Source organism: Amblyomma maculatum, chromosome 11 (genome assembly GCF_055883805.1).
Source record: "Amblyomma maculatum isolate TAMU_Amacu chromosome 11, ASM5588380v1, whole genome shotgun sequence".
Taxonomy (NCBI): domain Eukaryota; kingdom Metazoa; phylum Arthropoda; class Arachnida; order Ixodida; family Ixodidae; genus Amblyomma; species Amblyomma maculatum.
The window spans coordinates 46,701,107-46,724,377 of record NC_139354.1 but is presented as its reverse complement, the minus strand read 5'-3'; the positions used below and the strand labels follow the sequence as shown (position 1 = coordinate 46,724,377).

Below are 23,271 nucleotides of genomic sequence, written 5' to 3'. Positions count from 1 at the left end.
TATTGGCATGTCAATACTATTGATGCAATTTATATCCTAACATTGTGACGAAAAAAAGGTTAAAGATGCACTTTATCACTCAACCATTGTGTGGTTATTCAATCGAAGCAGTTTTTCCATATTAGATCCACGAATCCAATATTCGATAAGGTGAACGGGAGAAAAATAACAAAAAAGAATTCATAGGGCATCCTTACTCACTTATTTAACATGTGTGGATGGATGGATGGAATAGAGGAGTGAATAGAGGAGTAGCAGTTGCTATCATGCTCATTTTTTTCCCCTATATTTAATTATTGTTTTAGATTGGTTAATTATACCATCAAAGAAAATGCAACACCGGCCCCTACCGCTTATATATCACACAAATCACTAACATGCAAATGACTTAGTGGACGAATGGGATAAGCAAGTGAACAAAAGTACGGACGAGTTACGTGTAAAAAAAAAAAAGAAACAAATGCTGCCATGATTTGGGGATTTTTCGCCTCGAGCAAGCCCAATAGCCATCAATATTTGCATGAACCTCCGACTGCATGATCCCCAAAATGCGTAACCAGTTGCGCCTTCCATGCCCTCTTAATACATCTGCTCAGGGTTGTAGACATACAAGTAATGAGAAAGCGAGTTGACGGGCTACCATTTCACCAGGTGGGCTGCTGCTGTCAACATAACAAGCAGTCGGCGCACAGCATCTTGACCAACACCGATAGCGGCGAAAGTGAGTAATTATTTAGGTAAAGAAAAGTTAAGGCTCTAAAATGGATTTCAACAAACTAGACACTGTTCATGGTTTGTATGTGCAGCAGTTTTTCTTTGTAGCCGTATGGGTCTACTTTTGTGGACGTCAGTGAATAATTACTACCTTAGTATTTACAAGTGTCCTCCATCTTGAGGGTGCCCCTAAACGTTTGGCCAACACCGTTCCCACTGCGGTTTATAGATCAATTCCCTCTAGCCCTACCATCTGATCTGCTGACCGTCCTGGCTAGCTCAGTTGGTAGAGCGACTTCCTTGGAAAGGCGGTAGTCCCAGGTTTGATCCCCGGATTAGGATAAATTTTTCTTTAACTGGGAAGTTTCTCAGAAAGCTGTATAGCTTTTCTTTGTACAGTTAAACCTCGATATAACGAATTCGTAAAAATTGGCAGTTTACTTCGGTATAATAAAATTTTGTTGTATAGAAATTTCGTGCCTAGCATGCGGAAACATTATCAAAGCACTTGCCAGTTGTAAGGACTTCGTTTTTATTTCCTCTGAAAATAATCCATGACCTTCTTTTGCGTCTGCTTAGCTTCAATGGCCTCACACTGCGTTCATAGGCCCACAGGGATTGCATCGCTTTGCGTTCATAGGCCCACAGGGATTGCATCGCTTCTTGCTGTGCTGTTCAACTCGCGTAGCGCTGTAGCACGTCAATTGCCTCAAGCACTTCACGGTTGCTTGGGGCTTCGCCGCCTTTGTGTTATTGTCACTGCCTGGGTACTCCTGTGTGTTTCCCTGCACGTCTTGCACGATGGAGTCATTCGTCACTTCTTCGGCAGCAACATCGAAATTGTCGGCGTAGAGGAAGTCCTTCAAAGTGACACCGTCAAGAGCAGCCCCATAGGTAGCTGTCCTCAATCGCTTACGCTTGGCGCTCGATTGCCGCTTTTTGCTCGAGTGACAGCGTTTTCTGCTTACAACCACTCATGGCGGCAATGCACGCAGGAAATCAAAGCGAAGGAGAGTCGTAGAGGAGAATCGACAAACCGAGCAGAAAGCAGCGTACAAACAGTGGCTGCAGCAACGCACGCTGGAAACCAAAGCGAAGGAGAGTCGGAATCGGCAAACCGAGCGGCAAGCAGTGCAAAAACGACTGCTGAAGTGGCGGCCACGCGAGAGCGTGCGAGAAAGGGCCAATCACAAACGGGCGTTCACGCTGATGCATCAGCCTCAGCAGGCACGCGGAAGGGTCTTTGGATCGCAGCGAAGGAGTGAGCAGAGCAGAAGGGGGGGGGGGATGTGTAGCCGCCGCTCTCCTCCTTTGTGACGAAACAAAAAGTCAGAGGGAGAAAAAAAAGAAAAGCAGGAGGTGGGGGCGCGGATACTCTAGCGGCTTATCGCTTATCTCTTGCTTGTTGGGAGTGATTGCCGCGTGCCCCAGGAGGCCCGTCCGCGTGGGTTACCCAAGTTTCGCGCGCTGGCAACGTTTTTCTCTTGGCCGTTGTCACCTCTACGGAATTTTCGGCCTTTCGGGTAAAATTTATTTGTCTGAAGATTTCGTTGTAATGAAATTGCAGAAACAATTACTTTGCTATATCGAGATAAAATATGCATGGTTTCCAATGGGCATTATGTTATGTATTCCTTGCTCCTTTGTTATATCAAGGATTTTGTTATACTGAAGTTCGTTATACCGAGGTTTAACTGTAGCCGTATGGCTGCACTTTGGTGGGCGTCAATGAATGATTACTTCCTTGTATTTACAAGCGTTCTCCACCTTGAGCATTCCCCTAAATATTCGGCCAACACCGTTCTCACTGCAATAATCAATAAGCTCTCGCCCTACCATCTGATCTGCTGACCATCCTGGTTAGCTCAGCTGGTAGAACAACGTCCCCAGAAAGGCGGTAGTCCTGGGTTCAATCCCCAAATCAAGACAAATTTTTATTTAACTCTGAAGTTTCTGAGAAAGCTATATGGCTACACTTAGGTGGACGTCGAGCGTAATTACTTCTTTATTTACAAATTACTCCACCTTGGGGGTTTCCCCTAAATATTCGACCAACCAACACCCCTCATTTCTTATCGTCGTAACTGCGAATAAAGTCTCGGTGTGCCAATGCAATACTGTGACCTGTGCACAATCTTATTTTCTAAGAACATATAAGTGATGGAATTCCTTATCCCATTTTTACCTAGCTTGAATCGTCCCATTCATTAGAAATGTCCTTACAACGCTAATGTGTTTGTGTTCATTAGCTGATTTATTATGCTGCTTAGGTGCACCACATCACATATTTTTCTCCAAGTCTCTAATGTAGTTTGAAGAAAACTGATAACCTTATTTTACCTCTATTGTTTTGTATTATATAAGTTATGCTTGGTATTCCTTTTTATTGTGACATTCTCTTCATCTCTGTACTGAACACTGTACGGTATTGCACTGGAACAGCAATGCAAACCAGAACCAAACCCAGATTTTTGTGCCACCTTGGAACTGAATGCGAAGCAGAACAAATCGGAGGAACTGTTCCGAGCCTGTTCGTGGCACGGCTGCGACCCACTTTCGCTGGCAACTTACCTTCATTATTTTTCTTTTATAGCTGCTCGTAAGGTGCTCTTCTCGCTAATTTCCAAACCGCCACTGCACACCTCGAACATCACAACAATGTTAAAATATTGTCCCTTGCAAAAAGATGACAAGAACATTGCCACATGCATAGCATCAATCTCTGGTGTCGGGCTATTGTTTCATCCCGACGCGGGTGGCCGCTGCACTGCGAAGTGGCGTCGCTCATGGCGAAAGTTGTACCATTCCCATTCAGTGAAATTATAGCATATAATTTGTAACTTGAGTTACATATATTAAGGTATCAAACCGGAATTTTTCGGGTTCGGTTCGGGTTTGGGTTCAGCTTTGGCTCCGGAGACACATTCCATTCCAGTTCGAACCGGTTTGAACATGCCCGAACCCGTTCAAAGAGATTCAGAAAAAAAAGCTGCTTACAAAACACAAGGTCCCTTAAGCTGTTCCTCTTATCGCCAAGTTTTTTCTGAACCGATTTGAACAATTTCAGGCAGGATCGATCCAGTTCAATCCGAACAAATGTGTCTCTGGAGCCGAAGCCGAACCCGAAAAAATTCCGGTTCAACATCCTTACCTGAGAAAAAAAGAAGCAGAGAAAGAATGGTGTAGAGGAAGAGGGGGGAGGGCAGTACAGTGGAAGCTTGTAGAACCCAGTTAGCCTCTAATTTAAAGAAGGAAAAATTAAAGAGCACTGCAGAATCTGCATTGGAGTAATGCAAAAGCACGGATGCTGTTGTTGGTTGCTTCTAGTTGCTTAACTCACTTCTTGTTTACCCATTTTAGTCTTTGGTACTTTCAAATTACACGCCAGTCCCTTCCCATCCCCTTTTTTGGATCTACTTCCGGTTGCGTGACATCACATTAATTCACTTCTTGTTTATTCATTTTTGTCTTTCGTACTTTCAAATTGCTCGTCAATCCCTTCCTATGCCCTTTTTCGGCTCTACTTCCAGTTGCATGACGTCACATTATATTCACTTCTTGTTTACCCATTTTAGTCTTCGGTACTTTCAAATTGCATGTCAATCCCTTCCTATGCTCTTTTTCGGCTCTACTTCTGGTTGTGACATCACATTCTTGACATCACCCTAATTAACTGATTTAATTAACTATATTACTATTTCATACATTCAAATGTGGCACCAAGCCATTTGCTAATGAGACCATTTTTGCCTTTAATTTTTTATTTTTTACCTCTAATTAATTACATAATTAGCCTATCGGCCTAATTATCTTTTTGCACACATTACATCACCCTCTGTCAATTTGCACCACTGATTAACCTCTATGACTTCTCAATTCCAACTGTTATGAACACAATTTTGTGTGTTTTGCCTTTAAATTACCTAATTACCTTATTGGCCTAATTATTATTTCGGACACAACAATCTGTCACCCTCTTTTGATTGACACCACTCATATGCTCTACCACTTCTTAATTACTAACGTCTGCTGTGGACAACTTTTACATTTCTTGCCTGTAATTAATTACCTAATTGACTTATTGGCCTAATTATTTTTTCTGCTGCAACATTACGTCAGCCTCTATCGATTGACACCACTCACTAACCTCTACCACTTCTTAATTACCCGCAATTGCTGCAGACACGATTTTGCGGACGTGGTCCACGAGTAGAAATCTGTGAACATAGCGAAGTAACGCTTTCGTGTTAGTAAAGTAACGAATGAATAGGGGTCAGATGAGTGCGCGTGGAGAGGGCAAAAGAGCAAGCAGACTGATGTGCTAACCAAGGAGGCATAGTCAGAACAAATGAGGCAGGTGATTGTTAATGCTTTGTTATCAACGTGCAGCCGCTTATTCATGGAGCATCTGCAATATTCGTGTGACAAATTCTTCGTCTTCTACACCTCTTTTTAAGCATGCTTGAAGTCGTGATTCCTGGAACGACGTTTAAGAATGGACCATGACAAAAACAACACTCCTAAAATGTTTTCCTCATCAGCCACAATGTATGAGAAACTGGCCCTAAAAAAATGCATGTTCTCTATTGAAAAGGATTGCCTCCCAGTGCGTCATGGGCCACTGAGCAAACTGCCATCTTGTAGGGCTTAGATGAACTAGAGGACATTACCTGACACCGGCGTGGCAGTAGACTCGATAATTCAAACCGATAATTCGTATTTTCGGTTAATTCAAAGAAAAATCAAATTTTTGGTTGGTTCGTCATGTTTTCAATGTACAGTAGACACTCATTAATTCAAAGTCGAAGGGACCGTAGGATTTTGTTTGAATTATCAGAAGTTTGAATTATTGGAAGTTCTCGAATATATGACTCTGAGCAAGATTACAGTGCACATTATAATTAAGTATCCACTTAAATCACATTTTAAGCACTTCTCTTTTATTACACAATAAAAACACCAGAGGTGAAGGATCTAGAACAAGTTTATTGGAAATCTATAGCTGACTAGGCCGTTTGAAATCATGAATTGTTGATTGCTTCTTTTTTACATGTACATTCAGAACAAAGTTCTCTATTCCAGTAAGAGCAGCCAGTTCTTTTTCAGAATTTTCTGCTGCAGTCAAAAATTTCCGTACCCCATCAAGGTAGTTGAAGGCTTGTGCTGCTGTCACAGAGGATTGCTCTTCTGATTCCTCCTCTTCACTTTCGCTGCTGTACTGTGCTGGCAGCACCTCAGCTACCAAGTTGTCCAGAGTGTCTTCCCTGCACACGCAGAGGTTATCGTCAGCAGCTGCAAATTCACTGAGGTCAGCAGCTATGTTGTGTGCTTGGAGGGCAGAAAGCATTAGCCTTGCATCATCGCTCTCCATTTGGAGGCAGCCTTCATATTCATTTTGAGCGCAGTCAGGCAAAGTATCATTGCTGTGGCCTGGTATGAGGAAGGCATGCTGGAAGCAGTTCCATATCGTTTCTGGCATTACTGCACTCCATGCGTCAGCTAGCGTTCCCACCGACGACAGCAATCTTACACTGTACGACTTGGAATTGTCCATGCATACTAGCATCCTCTTAATGAGTAGCTTCCTGTAGTTTGGCTTCAGACATTTGATCACCCCCTGATCCAGGGGCTGGAGAACAGCAGTTGTGTTTGGAGGGAGGAATTCAAGACGAATTGCCTCCAGGCCCTCCACATCACCGTGAGCAGGACAGTTGTGAACAATTATCAGCACTTTTCTTTTATAGTGCTTGAACATCACGTCAAGATTCCGCAGCCACTCTTCAAACAAAGATTGCATCATCCACGCACGTGAATTTGATGCATATGAAACAGGTAGAGTTCGGATGCCTTTAAAGCACCTCGGATGCTTTAATTTGCCCACAACAAGTTTGGGCTTGTGGCTACCATCCATATTGTCACAAACCATGACTGTGAGTCGCTCCTTGCTCAGCTTACCGCTGATACAACGTTCCCCCTTGCGACAGAATGTTTGCTGAGGCAGCCACTTGAAGAATAGTCCCATTTCATCAGCATTATGAATATCAGCCGGGGAGTATTCAAGCAGTAGGCTCTGAAGATGTATCTGCTGCCAGTCGGTAGTAACCGCCTCATTCACCGCTGCCGCTTCTCCACTTAGTTTTGAAAGCGAGGCCATGTCGCTCCTTGAATCGTGACGCCCATCCATCACTACACTTGAAATCGTCAATTCCAAAATGCACAGACAGTTCTTCGGCCTTCTCTCGCAATATCGGTTCACTTACTGGTTGATTGGAGCTCCGAGCGTGCTTAAGCTAAAGGAGAACCACCTTCTCAACCTCCGGATGCATCATCATCATCAGCCTGACTATTCCCACTGCAGGGCGAAGGCCTCTCCCATATTTCTCCAATTAACCCGGTTCTGTACTAGCTGCATCCACTTGACCCCTCCGGATGCGCGGCCTCCCTAAGCCTTTTCCTGTCAGGAGCGAAGCGACTTGCGTTGTTTCGCAGCTTGTCTTTCGCTTTCACAATCGTCAGCATACTTTTCGTTATCCCATGCTTTAATGACACAGGAGTCTTCTTCGTTCCAACCTCAACTTCTTCTATGGCTGCCAATTTTTATTTCGCAGTGAGCGTCAGATACGTCTCTCGCAGAGACATGGTGCTACCGACGCGGGCAACCGACCAGGGAAAGAAAAGCACGAGCGGTCACGTAATTCGCAGTCGGCCGACGCTACTCGCGTCACTTTCGCATCCTTTTTTTTGTTTTCTTTTTTCTCCTGCAGTTTTGAGAATTTTGACAAGCGCAAGCGGACAGTCGTCTTTTCTACAAGTTTTAGGGTTAAGTTTTCTTTTAATTTCGAATTTTCTCCATTCAACTGGCTTGCCACAAAAAGTTGAGGAGTGCCCTTTGGGAGGCTTTTGTTTCGTTTCGAATCTGTTTGTTAAGGCTTTTTTTCGCTTTCTTTTCTTTTTTAAGTCATAGTGCGCTTATTTTCGCATTTTCCACTGTTGTAGTGTTATAAGAACTCAGATTTTTCGCCAGTGGCGGAAACGATAGCCGATACTTTTCCGGTATGGACAAGCAAAAAGTATGAATTAACTGAATTGCGGTGTTTGAATTAAGCGATGTTGAAATACTATATCTTGCATTGTGGTCACGTGTGAGGCCTCACCTAAGAGACATGCTGAATGACACTAGACGAGTAGGGAAAGAACTACGATTGGTTAGCTAGTGAATGTGCGACCGAATACCACCATTTCCGCAGGCTGGTGGGACGGTGCAAAGCTCATAAAAGTGAAACCGAAACTACATAGTTGGCCTATTATTGAAGAAGAGGCCATTTGTGTTCAGTCACACTGGTTCAGCAAGCAGCCACCATCTCCCTACCTTCCAGTACCGTCGGCTGCTGCGCCGGTCATATCGTGCCAGTTAGGCTTTACCCACTCTTCCTGGTTTTACATGATTGTACTTTCTGACTCCGTTTTGGATGTGCACATCCTCGTAACTAAGCTGCCCTATCGTAGCTGTTTCTTTGACCATGGGCTGGGTGCCAGGCTGCCCGGAAGCGGCTGTGTGAAGTTTTGACTACCTGTAGCGGGACCAGCTTGCGCTCAAATTGGCGGTCTTTTTTTAAGGGGCTTCAGGACGTTCTTGGTATTCAAACCAATTGAAATTGTAGATGCCACATAGGAAGGAGTGTGTGTTTTTGAGCATTCAAAAAGCATTAACTGTAGTTTTAGGATGCTCGGTGTGATTGTGAAAGCAACTAAGTGTGTGCATCCTACCACAGAAGTAGTTGATTGAAGTCTGTGGGTCCCAGCAGTTAGCTTCTAATGTCAACTGGGCATCTGGTTTGCCAGACTGCTTATTGCACAAATCACGATTTATATTTTCATACTCTGGTTCTATAAGCTGAAGGAAGAAAGAGGATATTTATTGAGCACCATATTCAATCGCAATATTCTGGTATTGTTATAATGGAGTGACAAGTGAAGCAAACATTTCTTGTCAGTGCTTCACTTTAGGTGTTTCCCTTTGAACATTTTTTTTTCTGTTTTCATGCTAATGAGACAGGTGTGGGCTCTTATGGAATAATTCTAGATTTCAAGTACGCAATTATTCAGGGTCTAAATTTCACACCACATATTTTATTTAACAATGGGTTAAAGAGGACATCTTCATTGTACAGTAGCTGTCTAATTGACTTGTGTTTATTGCTAATTTTCAGATGCAGACAGTAATGCAAGCTGGAGCAGGTCTGGGTGTTCAGAAAATTCACCAGAAGGCAAAAAGCAGTTCCAGTGTCCCGAGTGCAGCTATGCCACAAATCACTGCGCTCACCTAAATCACCACTACAGGGTGCACACCAGAGCGCACCCCTTTCGATGCAGCGAATGCAGCAAGTGCTTTGCTTGGAAATTTGATTTGATGCGGCACCTTCGCACCCACACAGGCGAAAGACCATTCCAGTGCACACATTGCGTGAAGAGCTTTAAACAAAGAGGCGACCTAACAGTGCACCTTCGCATTCACACTGATGAAAGGCCCTACAAATGCCACCTATGTCCCGTGCTTTTTAGAAATGTGTCGAATTTGAATCGTCATGTACGACGCCATGAGCAGGAATAGTAATTGGCAAGTCGCTTTTGTAACATGTCAGTTGCTGTTACTTGCAGGGCATGTATGAAGGGTCATCAACTGGATCTTCACCCGAAGTTTCCTACTGCTCCATCAAGTCACAGCGTGTTATGCAGGCTTTCAAAGAGAGACAAACAGACATCCTTGAACTAATTTTCGGAGTTGGTGCATCTAAACTGGCATCTTGTGGTCAGTTATGTAGCTCTTTTAGCACCTTCAAGAGCTCTTATGTGTGTTACTGTGAAAACTCGAATCGGTGTTGATAGACTGGAGTTGGTTCTGAGGCAGCCCTTTCATAATTAAATCGCATGAACTTGGAAGGTTGTGAGCATGCCTGTTTCTGCTTTGACTTCTTCGAGATGTCTTGTGTTACATATAGCTTTAATGAGCGCTTCTTAAAAGCCTGTGCATGTGTGTTCCATCTTGCATTCATGACTCATTACATACTAGGAAAGCGGGTAGACATCCCCGCTAGTACGCAGACTGCGGTGAGGTGCACTGACAGAAGAATGAGGCGTGATCGGCAAAAAGGGCTTCGCTTGCTGTGGGAAAAATGACTGCGTTTTACCATGGAAGCTCGTGCTCGTCGTGTGAGCCGTCAATTGCCCTTTGACACGCAGGTGAACTTGAGCTATGAAAGACCGAGGTGATGCGACAAAATTGCGAGAAAGACACAGATATGGAGCAATGCAAGGGAGAGGTGGAACACAGCAGATGTTATGAGGACGTGGAACTGAGACTAGAAGCACTAGCGCTTGTCCTGTTGTCCATTTGCTTTCTCTTGTGTTTCGGTTTCTTTTGCGCTGCCATTTCCTACAAGAGTAGTACTTTCGAATTGTCACATCTAAGCAGTCTTCAATGTTTCTAGCAAATTTTGACATTTAAGTTGAAGTTGTCACTACGCAAGTGACTGAAATCTATTGATTGCCTCCTGGAATTCTTCACATGCTTCACAGTAAAAAGGGATGCTTTGAGATTTGAGAGGCACTTACTTGGACATCTTGGCAAACCATGCTGTGTACTTTCTCAAGATTAGACGACTGTGCATTGCATTTCCATTTTTGCATCCCTTTTTCTGTTTAACGATTTGGTTGTTCACTACAGCTGAAAGCTTATGCTTAGAAGGTCCACGTTCCTGAAAAATGCTGCGTTGGTGTCTCATTTGCAAAATATATTAGTTGCCTGAAGATGATGTTTTTAATACATTGGTTTTTCATTCATGAACAGCAGTGCAAATGAATTGCATTTGTCTGCAACATTAGTGCTTGTTTCATGTCAAGGTTAGATTTTATTAACAACTTTGTTTTGTTACTCTGTCTCTCAACCACATTGTGCAAAGTGCAAACAGTGGTTATTATATTGGAATTATAACTCTGCAAGGTTATCTTTAACTAAAAGGCCTTGCATTGTTTTTATAGCCATTAATAGAATTTTTTTATTTGTTACTTAGACTGTGTCTAAATAATGTAATTTTGACACTTCCTGTTTTGTGTTGATGCACCATAACGGGAATTGGTTTAAAGCCTTACTTACTATGAGTGGTGTGAGTAGGAAGTGTAGACATGAAGTGACAACACAAACATAATATGATTTCATATCAAAATTGTAACACAAAGACTCTTTATGCATCATTCAGGGTGGTTTAGTACCATTAAGCATTCATCTGCTAGTCAAATTCAAGGCTGGTTTGTGATAAACTTGCAACAGGTGATAAAAGGCTAGTTTTTGAACTGGCGACATGTATTTAACTTCAAGTGTATGCCGTTGATTGTTCAAGTAGATGTTCACTGAGTTGAACAGGAGCTGTGCCTTTCCTTTCTTGAACTGGCTAAGGATTTTCAATGCTTTGATAAACTCGAAAGCTAAACTCCTAAACAAAATGATGTCAACCCATGCCAAATGGTGCTTTCACACATGCTAACCAATTTAAGTGAAGTTAAACACTGGGTTATTATTTTGTTTTTTTACGCATTGTCTTCATTTTTGGTTGAAGCAGAATTGAAGTAAGCTGGCATATTTTCATTGAATTTTCCTTTAAAGAGCTCTTTCTCTGCGTTTCTTATGACACCAGTCTCTTTGTGGCATTCAGTTTACACATCTATGCAAAATGATTGTGGTAAATTTTGAAATGAAAATAAAATTCTGTCTTCTAAATCAAGACCACTTCTGTTGTTTGATGATTGGGCCACTGTGCACATGGCCATTGAATCACCAGTTTTGTTAGCAAGTGTGGGTGTTCCAAATATCCCAAATGTATTAATGGACTATTTTCTGATACACAGATTTCACCGAAACACCCTTGTTATAGACTGTCATTCGGGCATTAAATCACAACAAGCCATTTTAAACACTTTGGATACGAATGGATGCTAATAATGGATTCATAAAAGCAGACCAGATCATAGGTGGTCCACCTCTGTCATGGTGCTCAGTGTGTCACTACGCAAATGTGATCCGATTTTCGTGACATTCATGCTGAAATTGAAGATAATGTCTAGTGATTTAAATGTCTCCATTATTTCAGGTATGTTGTAGAGATGAATCACAGAGACAAGTCTTTATCGAGTCTCCACAAATATATTTGGCAGGACCCGCTCAGCCAAGCGGGAACGGGATAGCACGCTGCCAGCATTCAGTTCAGCAGCCACAAAAATCGTATCTGCACGTGCTTGACAGGCGTGCTGATGCTTTCGTCTTCTGTGGCCAGACCACGATGGTATGCTACAGGGCCCCCTCTCTGCGATGAAGCCATGAGCAAAGGGTGAATGGCAAAAAGCGGATACTGCTGGTACGTAATGTATGCGGCGAGGACTGGCACTGTCGAGAGGGGGTATGCAGTGGCATGGTTGGCGATGACTTCTGAGTCAAGGTAGGCAGATTTAAGATGGTCAACGGATATCATGCTTTCCCAGCCATCGATGTGCAGTAGAAAGTGCTTAAGAGCAAACCGAAGCACTTGGAATGGACCATTGTATTGGGGCCATAAGGGCGAGCGTGTGGTGTTCTGGAAAACAAAGATGTGAGTGCACTGCGGGAGGTCGGGGGATACGTGAACACGACGAGCATATCGACAGTGACGTGGTGGTACGACAGTGCTTATAGCGCTACGTAGGTGGCAGACGTAATTTGTGAAGCAGCAGTCGTGGATGGCGCGGGTTCGAAGCATTCGCCAGCTCTGATGCTCGGGTAGAATGTCGCTGCGAAGTGCGGCGCGGAGACCAAGATAATGAAGGGTAGGTGCTTAATTCATGGTGAAGGGAAAGTGGACACCATAAGTGAAGCTTTAAACTGCTGATGAGAACGGTCAATGATACTGTTGAAAAGGAGAAGGGACTGACAATGTCGACCTGCAGGTGGCTGAAGCGAGCGTCCAGGGATGGGAAGGTGCCAAGAGGTGCCGCAGTGCGTCGGTGCACTTTGCTTTGCTGATAGCTGAGGCACGTGTGCGACCAGCGGCGAATGCTGATGCGAGGCCACACATAACGAGCTGTAACAAGGCACTGAGTTGCGTGGATGCTAGGATGGACCAAAGAATGGAGGGCATCAAAGTTGGTTCGGCGGTATGATGGAGGCATGTAGGGGCGAGGTCGACTGGTCATCGTATCACAGCAAGAGGAACGGCACATCAGGGAGCCAGACATCTTCCAACACCGGAGAGACGTGCTTGCAAAGCCATTGCAGCTCGGCATTGGCTTATTGAGCAGCAGCCATAGCTGTGAAGTGGATGATTGGAGCGTCGGTAATTATTTTCGACTTTCCACTGATGTGACGAATGCCGCAGGTAAATTCGGAAATGTAGGCGAGCTGCCTGATTTTGTGAGAAGCATAAAATGTACTGCTGTATGCCAGCGTGGACGTCAGAGGTTTGTAGTTGGTAAGGATATAAAAGGTACGTCCCTCGACAAAATGGCGGAAGTGCTTTATGACTGAATGTATTGCTAGCAGCTCTTGGTCATAGGTGCTGTAGCAGGCCTCTGAGGTGCTGTAGCAGCCCTCAGAGGCCGCAAGCTTCTTGGAAAAAAAGGTGATTGGCTGCCAAACACCAACGACGAACTGTTCCAAAACCGCGCCAACAGCAGTGTCGGATGCGTCAACCATGACGAACATCGGGACGTCGCGTAATTTTTTATTCAGGAAGGACTGCCTTTTATACTTAAAAAAAAAACGTAACATTCATGGGTTAGAAAAAATAAACAGATATCATGATTAATGAAAGTTTCCTTACCCACAGTAATCTACAAATTGTGAGAAAAAAAAAACAGTCAGTTTCGCCGACTGAATACTGATTGCAGCCACGCAGTCTTATTCTTGGGAAGGCTATCCGACGGTTTTGCTACGTCTCCCCGTCTTACCAGATAAAACATGCTTGAGACACTTCGCGTGACACTTGATTACAATTTCTGTACAAAATGCATGTGCCCTTAAAGACCTGTTTGCACCCTCTGGAGTTCTGACAGTGAAGAATCTGGTTGGAACTGGGTGCTTTGTTTAGGGAATCATGGTTCTCTATTAGGCGTGTATTCAGACATCGCCCAGTCGCCCAATGGTTTTGCCACAGGACAAGAAAACTTGATACACTACCCCCGCCCTGAATGACAAATACACCTCATCATGGCGGACACTGCATTTTTTTGTGGTTGCTATGCCCATTTCTCAAGCGCATGCTGGCCGCTGGACATATCTTCACTAGCTTATCTGCTTTGAAGACGACTTTCCTATTTACCAATTTTCTTCAGGCGGTGTGAAACGCCGTGAACGTAAGCGCGATGACCATCGTCCTATCTTGCGATCCTCCATTTTTTTTCCGACGAAGTTTCTTTTTTTCATCGGCTTGACCATTCGCTCACAGATTTGTCCCAGAGTCACTTCTAAAAAACCCGCTTCCATCAGGCGACCGGCTTGGAATTTTAAGGAGGCCTCCATTCTGTGCAGGCACAATTTCGTGAGTGACGCCTTGAGGCATGTAGAGGCTCCCGCCTGCTTGACGGTATTCTTGAGTGTGTGGAGTCAAAACTGAGCAGTGATTTGGCCGACCGGGGGAATATTCCCAACAGGTATGTCCTGTTGAAAACATAACCTTCATGTCCAAAAACTATACATACCTTTCTTTGGTTGGCTCCACTGAGAACTTCAGTCCATATACGAGAACTCCTAAAAAAATCTCCTGACTTCTTCAATCATTAACAGTAGGGTCCTTGGTGCGCGTGAAGAAGTCGTGAGATTTTCTGAGGAGTTCTCTACACTAGTTCTCGTAGATACTGGTGCAACTGTTTCTGTGGTTAGTATGTGATTTCAATGCCTGCTGGGACGCAGTGATGTTCAAGTGTGACGAAACCCCAACGTTTTGTGGTTTGAAAGGCGAGCCGCTGCATCCTTTGGAGTGTGTAATCTTGAAGTTCGACTGGGTGGAGCCGTTAATCTAACGGAATTCGTTGTTATTCCTAGCTCTACTCGTGACGTCATCTTAGGAATAGCCGTTTTGAAGTTGTGCGGAGCGACGGTCGATTGCGCAAGTGAAGTTTATTTTGAGCGTATGAATGTGCCCAGCCTTATAGAAAGTGCACGTGACGCCAGAAAGGTACTATGTGTATCTCAAGATTCCATCGAGACATCGCAGGCTGTAGTGTGTGTTCTGGTGTTCGCTGCCTTTGGCAAAGGTGAATGTTTGAAGCGCTATACTCCCAGACAAGTTTTTGTGGCTATGCAGCCAGATACAAAACGCACCCACTCACTGCGGAGCAGAATATAGTCTTTTGAAAAAGTATGTCGATCGTGCTCTGGAATTTTATATCATTACAGAAATGCCTATATGTTGCTGTTACATCAAGATTTTGCTACAATGTAGGCAAGTAAAAAGTTATTGCAGAGCATTTTAATATCAGTACACACCAATGCGCAAACTAGGGAGCCTACATATTTCGCCGCGGTGCCCGGCTTAGGGTGGTGACATCTCCTGCCAGGGTTGTCGATTTTGTCCAAAAACAGCCGTCAAGCTTGGTGGGCCGCCATTTTGGTACCCAGCTTAAGGGTGGCATGCTTTGTATACGTAGAACCAGGGTGAGCTAAGAGGAGAAATTGGCCGAATTAACTGATAAGGAACATTATGTGAATTTTTGTGGGGATCACAGCTTGGCAAATAAACCGAAATGACATTCCTTAGTAGAAAATATCGTTAGCAAACGCATTGTTTCAATGTGTAGCATTACTTGGCTGATGAGCGTTGTGTACCTAATGTGTAGATATAGGGTCCATGGCCACTGTGTAGTGTTTTATTCTAAGTACAATACTACAACTGCTATATAAATTTAAAGCTTGTGTCGAGTATAATAGAATAAAATTATGTAGGCACAATAATTAATCAGTTAAGTGTGAATAAAAATGAACTTTGCACTGCAATATCAAGTCATATATCATTGGATACCTTGTGTCGACTATATTGCACGTGACTATTTGAAATTGTTAATTACTTGCCATTCGTTAATTAACTGTGAATAAAAATTGAACTTCTCACTATAGCACCAAGTCATATATCATTGGATAGCTTATACAGAGCATGTTTGCACTACACTAATTGCCGGTTTAGTTAAAAACTGTTAGTTAATTGTAATTAACATTTAAATTCTCCTTTAGTTGTTTTCAGATAATCACTGTTGATTACATAATTTTGATTATCACTTGCTTTAGGCTGCAATGCCAAGTCATATAAAAGAGGATAGCTTATATCTAGAACGATTGCAATACACTGATTGCCGGTATTCGTTAATTGCCATTATTTTATTACATATGATTAAAAGTTTAACTTCAAACTATAGCATCAAGTCATATATTATTGGATAGCTTATACAGAGCATGTTTGCACTACACTACTTGCTCGTTTAGTTAAGAACTGGTAACTAATTAATGGTGATTAACATTTGAACTTTAGTTAATATTAATTGCCATTAATTCGATAATTGTGATTACCACTTAAAATTTAGGCTACGTCAAGTCATACATCACAGGATAGCTTATCTCCATCACGATTGCAATACACTAATTGCTAGTCTTTGTTAATTACCGTTATTCAATGAAATGTGATAAAATATTTAACTTCAGACTATAGTATCACGTCATATGTCATTGGGTAGCTTATACTGAGCATGTTTTCGCTACACTAATTGCCAGTTTGGTTAAGAACTGTTAACTAGTTAATGGTGATTAACATGTGAACTTTAGTTAATATTAGTTAATCACCCTTAATTAGATAACTGTGAATAACACTTCAACTTAAGGCTAGAATGTCAAGTCATATATCACAGGATCGCTTATATGTAGCATGATCGCAATGCACTAATTGCCGGTCTTTGTTTAAACCTTTTTAACCCCATTTACAAATTTGTATTTTGAGAATTTTTAGATCCTTAATGAAAATAAATTAGTTTGATACCATTACTTAATTTTCCTTATATTAGTCTCACCAAACATTGGCTGTTTCGGAGAAATTTCACACATTTGAACTCCTTTTCCAAGTTTTCATTTTTCCAATTATTTCAATTACTTAATTGTTCAATTACAAAGACTTTCTTATTTAGCCTCATCAAGCATTGGTGTTTCATTATGAGCATTTTCACACCTTTGAAACCACTTTTTCAGTGTCTCGTTTTGATAATTCAATAACTTCATTCAATAATTACATGCTCTAAATTTTCTTATTTAGCATCATAAGCATTGTATTTACATTCTGAGCATTTTGACATCTTTGAACCCCATTTTTTATTTTTTATTATTTACATCTCACTCGTCATTGCCTATCACACCAATCAGTCATCAGTCACTCGAACCACAAATTACCATCATACGATTTTTTACGCGGCCCCCGATTATTTCCAGCACTTGGTTCAGCTACTACAACAACTACTACTCATTTTTCTACTATGCGACGGCTTTTCTACGGAACGAGTTGTATAAAATGCATCAGTTAATATTTCCCGCAGTGAGCAAATATTTCATGCAGATAGCAGCGAAAATAAATCACACCGCTGCAATGTACGAACGCCAACGCTCTCCTTCATGTAGAGCGCCCGGCAACACCGATTTAGTTGGGGACCAAAATGGCGCCGCTAGCTCATCTGGCAAAACTGGTCTTTAGCGGGCGGTGGCAAGTGCCTCTTCAAAGAATGGCCACCTAGGGAACGTACATGTTGCGCCGCGGCGCCCGGCTTAGGGTAGTGCCATCCTTTGAAGGGGCACTTGCCGCCGCCTGCTAAAGACCAGTGTTACCAGATGAGCTAGCGGTGCCATTTTGGTCCCCAATTGAACTGGCGCGGCTGGGCACTCCACATGAAAGAGAACGCTGGCACTCGTACATAGCGGCGGTCTGATTTTTTCTTGGCTGCTAGCTGCATAAAACATTTGCGCACTGCGGTAAATATTAAGCGATGCATTTTATACAGCTGATTCGGTAGAAAGGCCGTCGGCATAGTAGAAATAGTAGTAGTAGTTGTAGCAGTAGTCTGAACCATGTGCTGGATATCAGGGGCAGCGTAAAAAATCGTATCATGGTAATTTGTAGTCCTAGCGATTGATGATTGATTGATGTATGATAAGCAATAACGAGCTAATAAATTGTAATTATAAATAAAACAGAAAAAAAGAGAATGGGGTTCAGAGGTGCCAAAATCTGAGAATATAAAGCCAATGCTCTATGTTATGAAAATTTAGGGTGCGGAATTGATCAATTACTCAATTCCAATAATTAAAAAGAAATGAAAAATCCGAAAAAGTGGTCTCAAAGGTGTCAAATATTTGAGCATATAATTAATGAAATAATTTAATTGACAAAAATGAGACACCGAAAAAGGGGTTTCAAAGATGCGGAAATACTAAGTGAAAAGCCTATGCTTGATGAGGCTAATTAAGAATGTTTAAACTTTTAATTGAACAATTAAGTAATTGAACTAACTGGAAAAATGAAAACTTAGAAACGGGGGTTCAAAGGTGGGGAAGTGCTCCGAAAGAAAAGCCAATGCTTGGTGAGGCTAATGTAAAAAATTAAATATATTTCACAAATGTAAATAATTTTCACTAAGTATTGAAATATTCTTAAAATCAAAATTAATAAACGGGATTTAAAAGGTGTCAAAACGCACAGAATGAAAATCGGATGCTTGTTGATGCTGAATAATAAATGTAGTGTGTAACTGATCATATAACTGAAATACTTTGAAAAATAAAATCTTTGAAAAAGGAGGTTCAAAGGAGTCAAATTGCTCAGAATGGAGAGCCAATGTTTGCTGTTGCTAAGTATCGATGTAGAAAAGATAAAAACAAAAATGTGCAGTCAATGATTTCTATTAGTTACAATTCACTGGGCGCTTATAGACAAACGCCGCCAATGAGCATACTGCAATGATACTTGATATAAGATACCCCGTGATATTACTTGGTGCAGCCAAAAGTACAAGTGTTAATCATAATGAGCTAATTAACAGTTAATAACTAACCCGAAATTAGTGTACTGGAATATACCGCATAAAAGCTATCCTGTGATATATGACTTCACATAACTTAAAGTTCAAGCATTAATCACAGTTAACTATAACAGTTCTTAATTAAAGCCGGTAATTAAAGCCTCACCAAAACACCTTTGGAAGTGTTTTGGGTGTAACCCCAGTTGGTATGGTGGGCATTGAAGTCGCGTAAAATGACTAGGGCATAGCGGCAAGTGCAGAGGAGCGCTGAAGGGCCTTTTGGAGGGCCGTACCAATGATAATAGCTTGCCTCAGTGCGACAATGGTGAAGGATTTCGAGATGCGCACAGCATTGCAGCAACGCTGCGGTGCACCAGTGTGGCAATATTTGGGTGCGATGTGAGAATTAGGATGAAAGGAGGTATTACCGCACAGTTTTACGGGGTTCGTGGAATGTTATGGCGGAGGAAAGTGTGTCTGGAGGGACGTACTGGAGGTGGAGTTGCAGGAGGCTCTGTTTTCCACGGAACTCCAGATAGTTGCACTGCCAAAAATAAAGATGCGGGAGAGGGCGAATACGTGCTGGTTTTTACATGATCACGAATTGAAAGATACAAAGAAACAGCACTACTGAGATGGGACAGGAGAGCAGAAAAATACAGCGCATGTGTTTGTCTTCAGTTCTGTCCCGTCTTAAGCTCGGTTCACACTGCGGAAACATGTGGTCGACTCTGTCTGGCGACAGTGTGTTCGCGTAATGCCAGCTACCCTCTCACACTGCTTTAACACGAACTGTCCGGAAGTACGTATTTGTCGCCCGGCTACACGGAACGGAAACTTTTGCAGGAACCCTTGGTGAACACTTTGTCACGCCGAAAAAAAACAACTTCGGCGACGCTCCTTTGCAGCCGCGAGCGACTCCGGTGCACAAAAGAGGAAGGGAGTCACCCGGGCGCCATCACAGCTGTTGCCAATCACGGCAGCGTGCCCGACTTCTTGCAAGACGCAGTACCGCGGAAGACAAAGCGACGAAGGCAAGATTTTTTTTTCAAGTGATGTTTGCGAGCATGAAGACCATTAAAGACGATCAATCACGGTTACATGCATGCTGGGGTAGTGTGTTGTGCCGAGATTTTCGCTCGGCCAACGAACAGGTCGAACACTGCTGACGGCCGCTGTTTGCATTTAATTTTCGTTGCCCAACTCTGTCATACCGAGGTAACACCCCGGCAACGTACCTTGTTTCTTAGCTTCTTGTGCAGTGTGACAAGCTGTTCGGAAACAACTGTCTTGGAAAACAGGTCTCCGAGTTAACAGGCAGACGTGGTTTGGACTTGGGCGTGAGTCCTGCCACTGTGTTGGTATTGTGGACCACTGCCGTGGTCAACCACCTGCCACGGTAGGGACCGCCAATGTCCACGTATTATGCATGTTGTTGACCATAATGTCGCTCCAGTGCTTCCGCACGCGTCTGGCGACGGCCATTATGGTCAGAGTGTGACATGTTGTGAATAATGGGTCTGACCCTGAAGGTGCATCTTCAGGGTTTTGGCGCTCATATCCGTTTCTCAAAGAAGCGTTTTCAGTGAAGACATTGGGTTTGATGGGGGTAGTATATGTTGGCTAAAAATGAATGACATAGTGCGTATGTGGTGTATAATCTCGGTGATGACAGAAGGCGCGTCGGATGTATCAATGCGTATGCGTTTGAAATGTGATCGAGCTACACAACAAACGGTGAGTTGCGTTTTGCATCTAAGAGGCTGCTAATAAATGCGGCTGCCATGGCACAGTAGTCGTACGGTCTGACTAATGTACCACCGCTAGTGGGTACTAGACAATATTATCGACCTGTTTTCATCCAGTCACAGTTCCTCATATTAAGTAATATGGTAATTGATTTGACTTATGCCATCCCCAGCGAGTCAAGCAATAGAAATTCCAAAGGAAATAATCATTCCAGAATGAACATCGGTGGATGACATCGGCTGGAATAACTACATGCTTGTGTCTTGCGTCACTAGAGCCCTCTTAACAATCTTCAATAACTGCTCATACTAAAGGTTATGCATTGTTTCAAGACAGCACCTGCGAATGACTGCAAGACGGGACAATGGAGCAAAATGAGATGAGGTTCTACTCTAGTAACACAATTAGGTCGGGCGAAAGCACTGTTGAACAGTTCGGTTTTACAATTTAGCAGTGATAGTAATAAATGGTTCACAGGAAAAGAAATGTGCAGTATCTGTCACACGTGTTCTGTGGATACCTGACCAGCGCAATAAGGGAAGGAAGGTGAGTGTGGAAGTGGAAAGGGGAGAAGAGGCGCAGTGAAAGGATACGGAATAATTTCGGCCGCCTCTGGATTTTTAATGTGAACTTGCATCGCACAACACACGGACGCCTCTCGGTTTCGCCCTACATCAAAATGCAGTCTTGTTAGTCGGATTCACTTTCAGAACTAAAGGTATACATTTGGAAGCGCATATGCTTTTAGCTGGAGTACCTGTCGTAAAACAGCCTAGAATGTGACCATAATATAGATGCTAAAACGGAAGCGGAATGGCGTGACACGTCTTGAATGTTGCGCTGAGAAAGTTTGCGTCAAGAGTTTGTTGAGAAATCACTTGATATTTTGGTTGTTACTTCCTGTCCACACTTTCTGCTCATGCCATTCATGATCCCATGATGCAAATATTGCTTTCGCTTTAATAAAAATTAAGGCGAACTACATGTTTCGCTATACAGCACAGAAACCTACATAAGAGTCATCCAACCATGTTGTCATTCGCTCATCTTATTTTTTGCCGTCTCCTGGTACGTTTTCCATCTCTCGAAATTCAGTTTGTTATTATAAGCGAGCATTGGTTGCTCTCCATTTGCACAAGATATCCCGACGAGGACCATTTGTTCTTTATTTCGACTAGAATGCCATTAAATTGAGTTTGTTCCTTCGCCAACTTTCCACGATTCCTATTTCTTAACGTTATACGTCAAACTCTCCAAAAGCGCGTCAAAGTATCTGTGTTCGATTAAATGGAAGATGGGAGTGTTGTTAGGGTTTGCCCCAGGATGATTAATGGACTGGAACACGACATTTGTTTGCAAGGTTCGAACAGCAGTATTACAGAACTCCGTCGGTCCGACAGGAACACTGAGCAAAGAGTATAGTTTTCTGTTTGCAACCAATTTATTGCCTACATGTTTTAAAGTTTACCTCCTAGCTTTCCTTTTCTGGTTTTAGCAGCCTTCTTCTAGGCTGCCTCGGCAGGTTACCCTGAAAAGCCACCTATGGTTACAGCCTAGGATGGAAGAGAGTGAACGTGCTGCACTGCGGATAAAATGGAAAATATGATATTTAGCAATGGAATGTCCGTAATTTTCAAATATGAGCGCCTCCCCGCGTCAGCTTGCTCCAATCGCCTGGGCTCTACCTTCTGCGGCGCCAATATCAAAACGCGCAAATGGCGTCACATAAATGATGCTTTGTGGCAGAGAGCAAGTATTGCTGCCATCCGAACCTACATGTTTCGTGTATATCACCTACAGTTCCAATACTGCGACTACTTCGCTTGAATTTTGTAATATATATCGTAATCGCCGGTCAATTTTTCACATGATCTTACTGCCGTCAGTAAATATGAGTCATCTTTTTTCAGGTTCATTCAGCTCTGTTTATTACGCTTAAGGCACTAGACAGATACAAAGTTATTGCCTATGTATGCTATAGGAACGCCCGGATAACATTCAGTAATGCCCCTTTCCTTGTGTCGCCGGCTCAGGAACCAATTGATTTGGCATTTTATGGTGTCTGGGTGGTCTATTTTTAGGTTTAGATTCAAGTTGAACGTGATGTGTCTCATTTCCGTAACTGCTAATCTGGCGCACAAAAAATTATCATCTTGAACTGTACACCCAGTAGTGAACACTTCCACCGGCTGACTGCCATCGCGAATCATATCTAGCCAGTGTCACTTTAGTGAAATAATTTGTTAATCCCAAAGCCACATAACACCAGACATAAGAGAACTAGGGGAGTGTAATTTATTTTGTCTGGTTTATCTTTCCTCTATTATAGCCTGTTGTTTTTCGAATATGCATGAGCTTTTGGAGTTGTATTTATGTATTTTCAAATTTGGCACCGAATGTTCCATAATATTAACGAGTAACATTTGAAATGTCATAAAAATTATGCTGCTGTAAGGTAAAGGGTCAGATGGTACTGTAATTGGAGGTGCTGGTATCATATTGGGGATGAATGTAATCCCTGTAGTGAGGTGACATGAAGAGGGGGGGGGGGGTGATTTCTTGCTCACTATTCATACCGAATGTTATGAACATTCCAAAGTATTTTCTTGTAACTCCTTCCAACGGTTTTATGAGTATTTTTGTTCCCTCGTTCTTGGAACGCGAACGCAAAGCATTTCTTGTAAAAAAATGCTCGGAAAATAAAATATGATGAACGCATGTCAATATGGATGGTATATC

General features: G+C 42.7%; 1 protein-coding gene across 4 annotated transcripts in view; it reads left to right on the top strand.

The window, feature by feature from the left end:
• Positions 1–11,490, top strand: part of LOC146173735 (uncharacterized) — a 50,251-nt gene extending 38,761 nt beyond the window's left edge. For 3 of the 4 annotated variants that reach the window (XM_084583983.1, XM_084583984.1, XM_084583982.1), the window contains one exon: positions 8,925–11,490. In XM_084583983.1, the coding sequence (XP_084440109.1) occupies positions 8,925–9,325 (401 nt within the window). In that variant the 3' untranslated portion in view covers positions 9,326–11,490. The remainder of the gene's footprint in view (positions 1–8,924) is intronic. The other variant, XM_084583985.1, reaches the window with a different exon arrangement.
• The last annotated feature ends 11,781 nt before the right edge of the window (positions 11,491–23,271 follow it).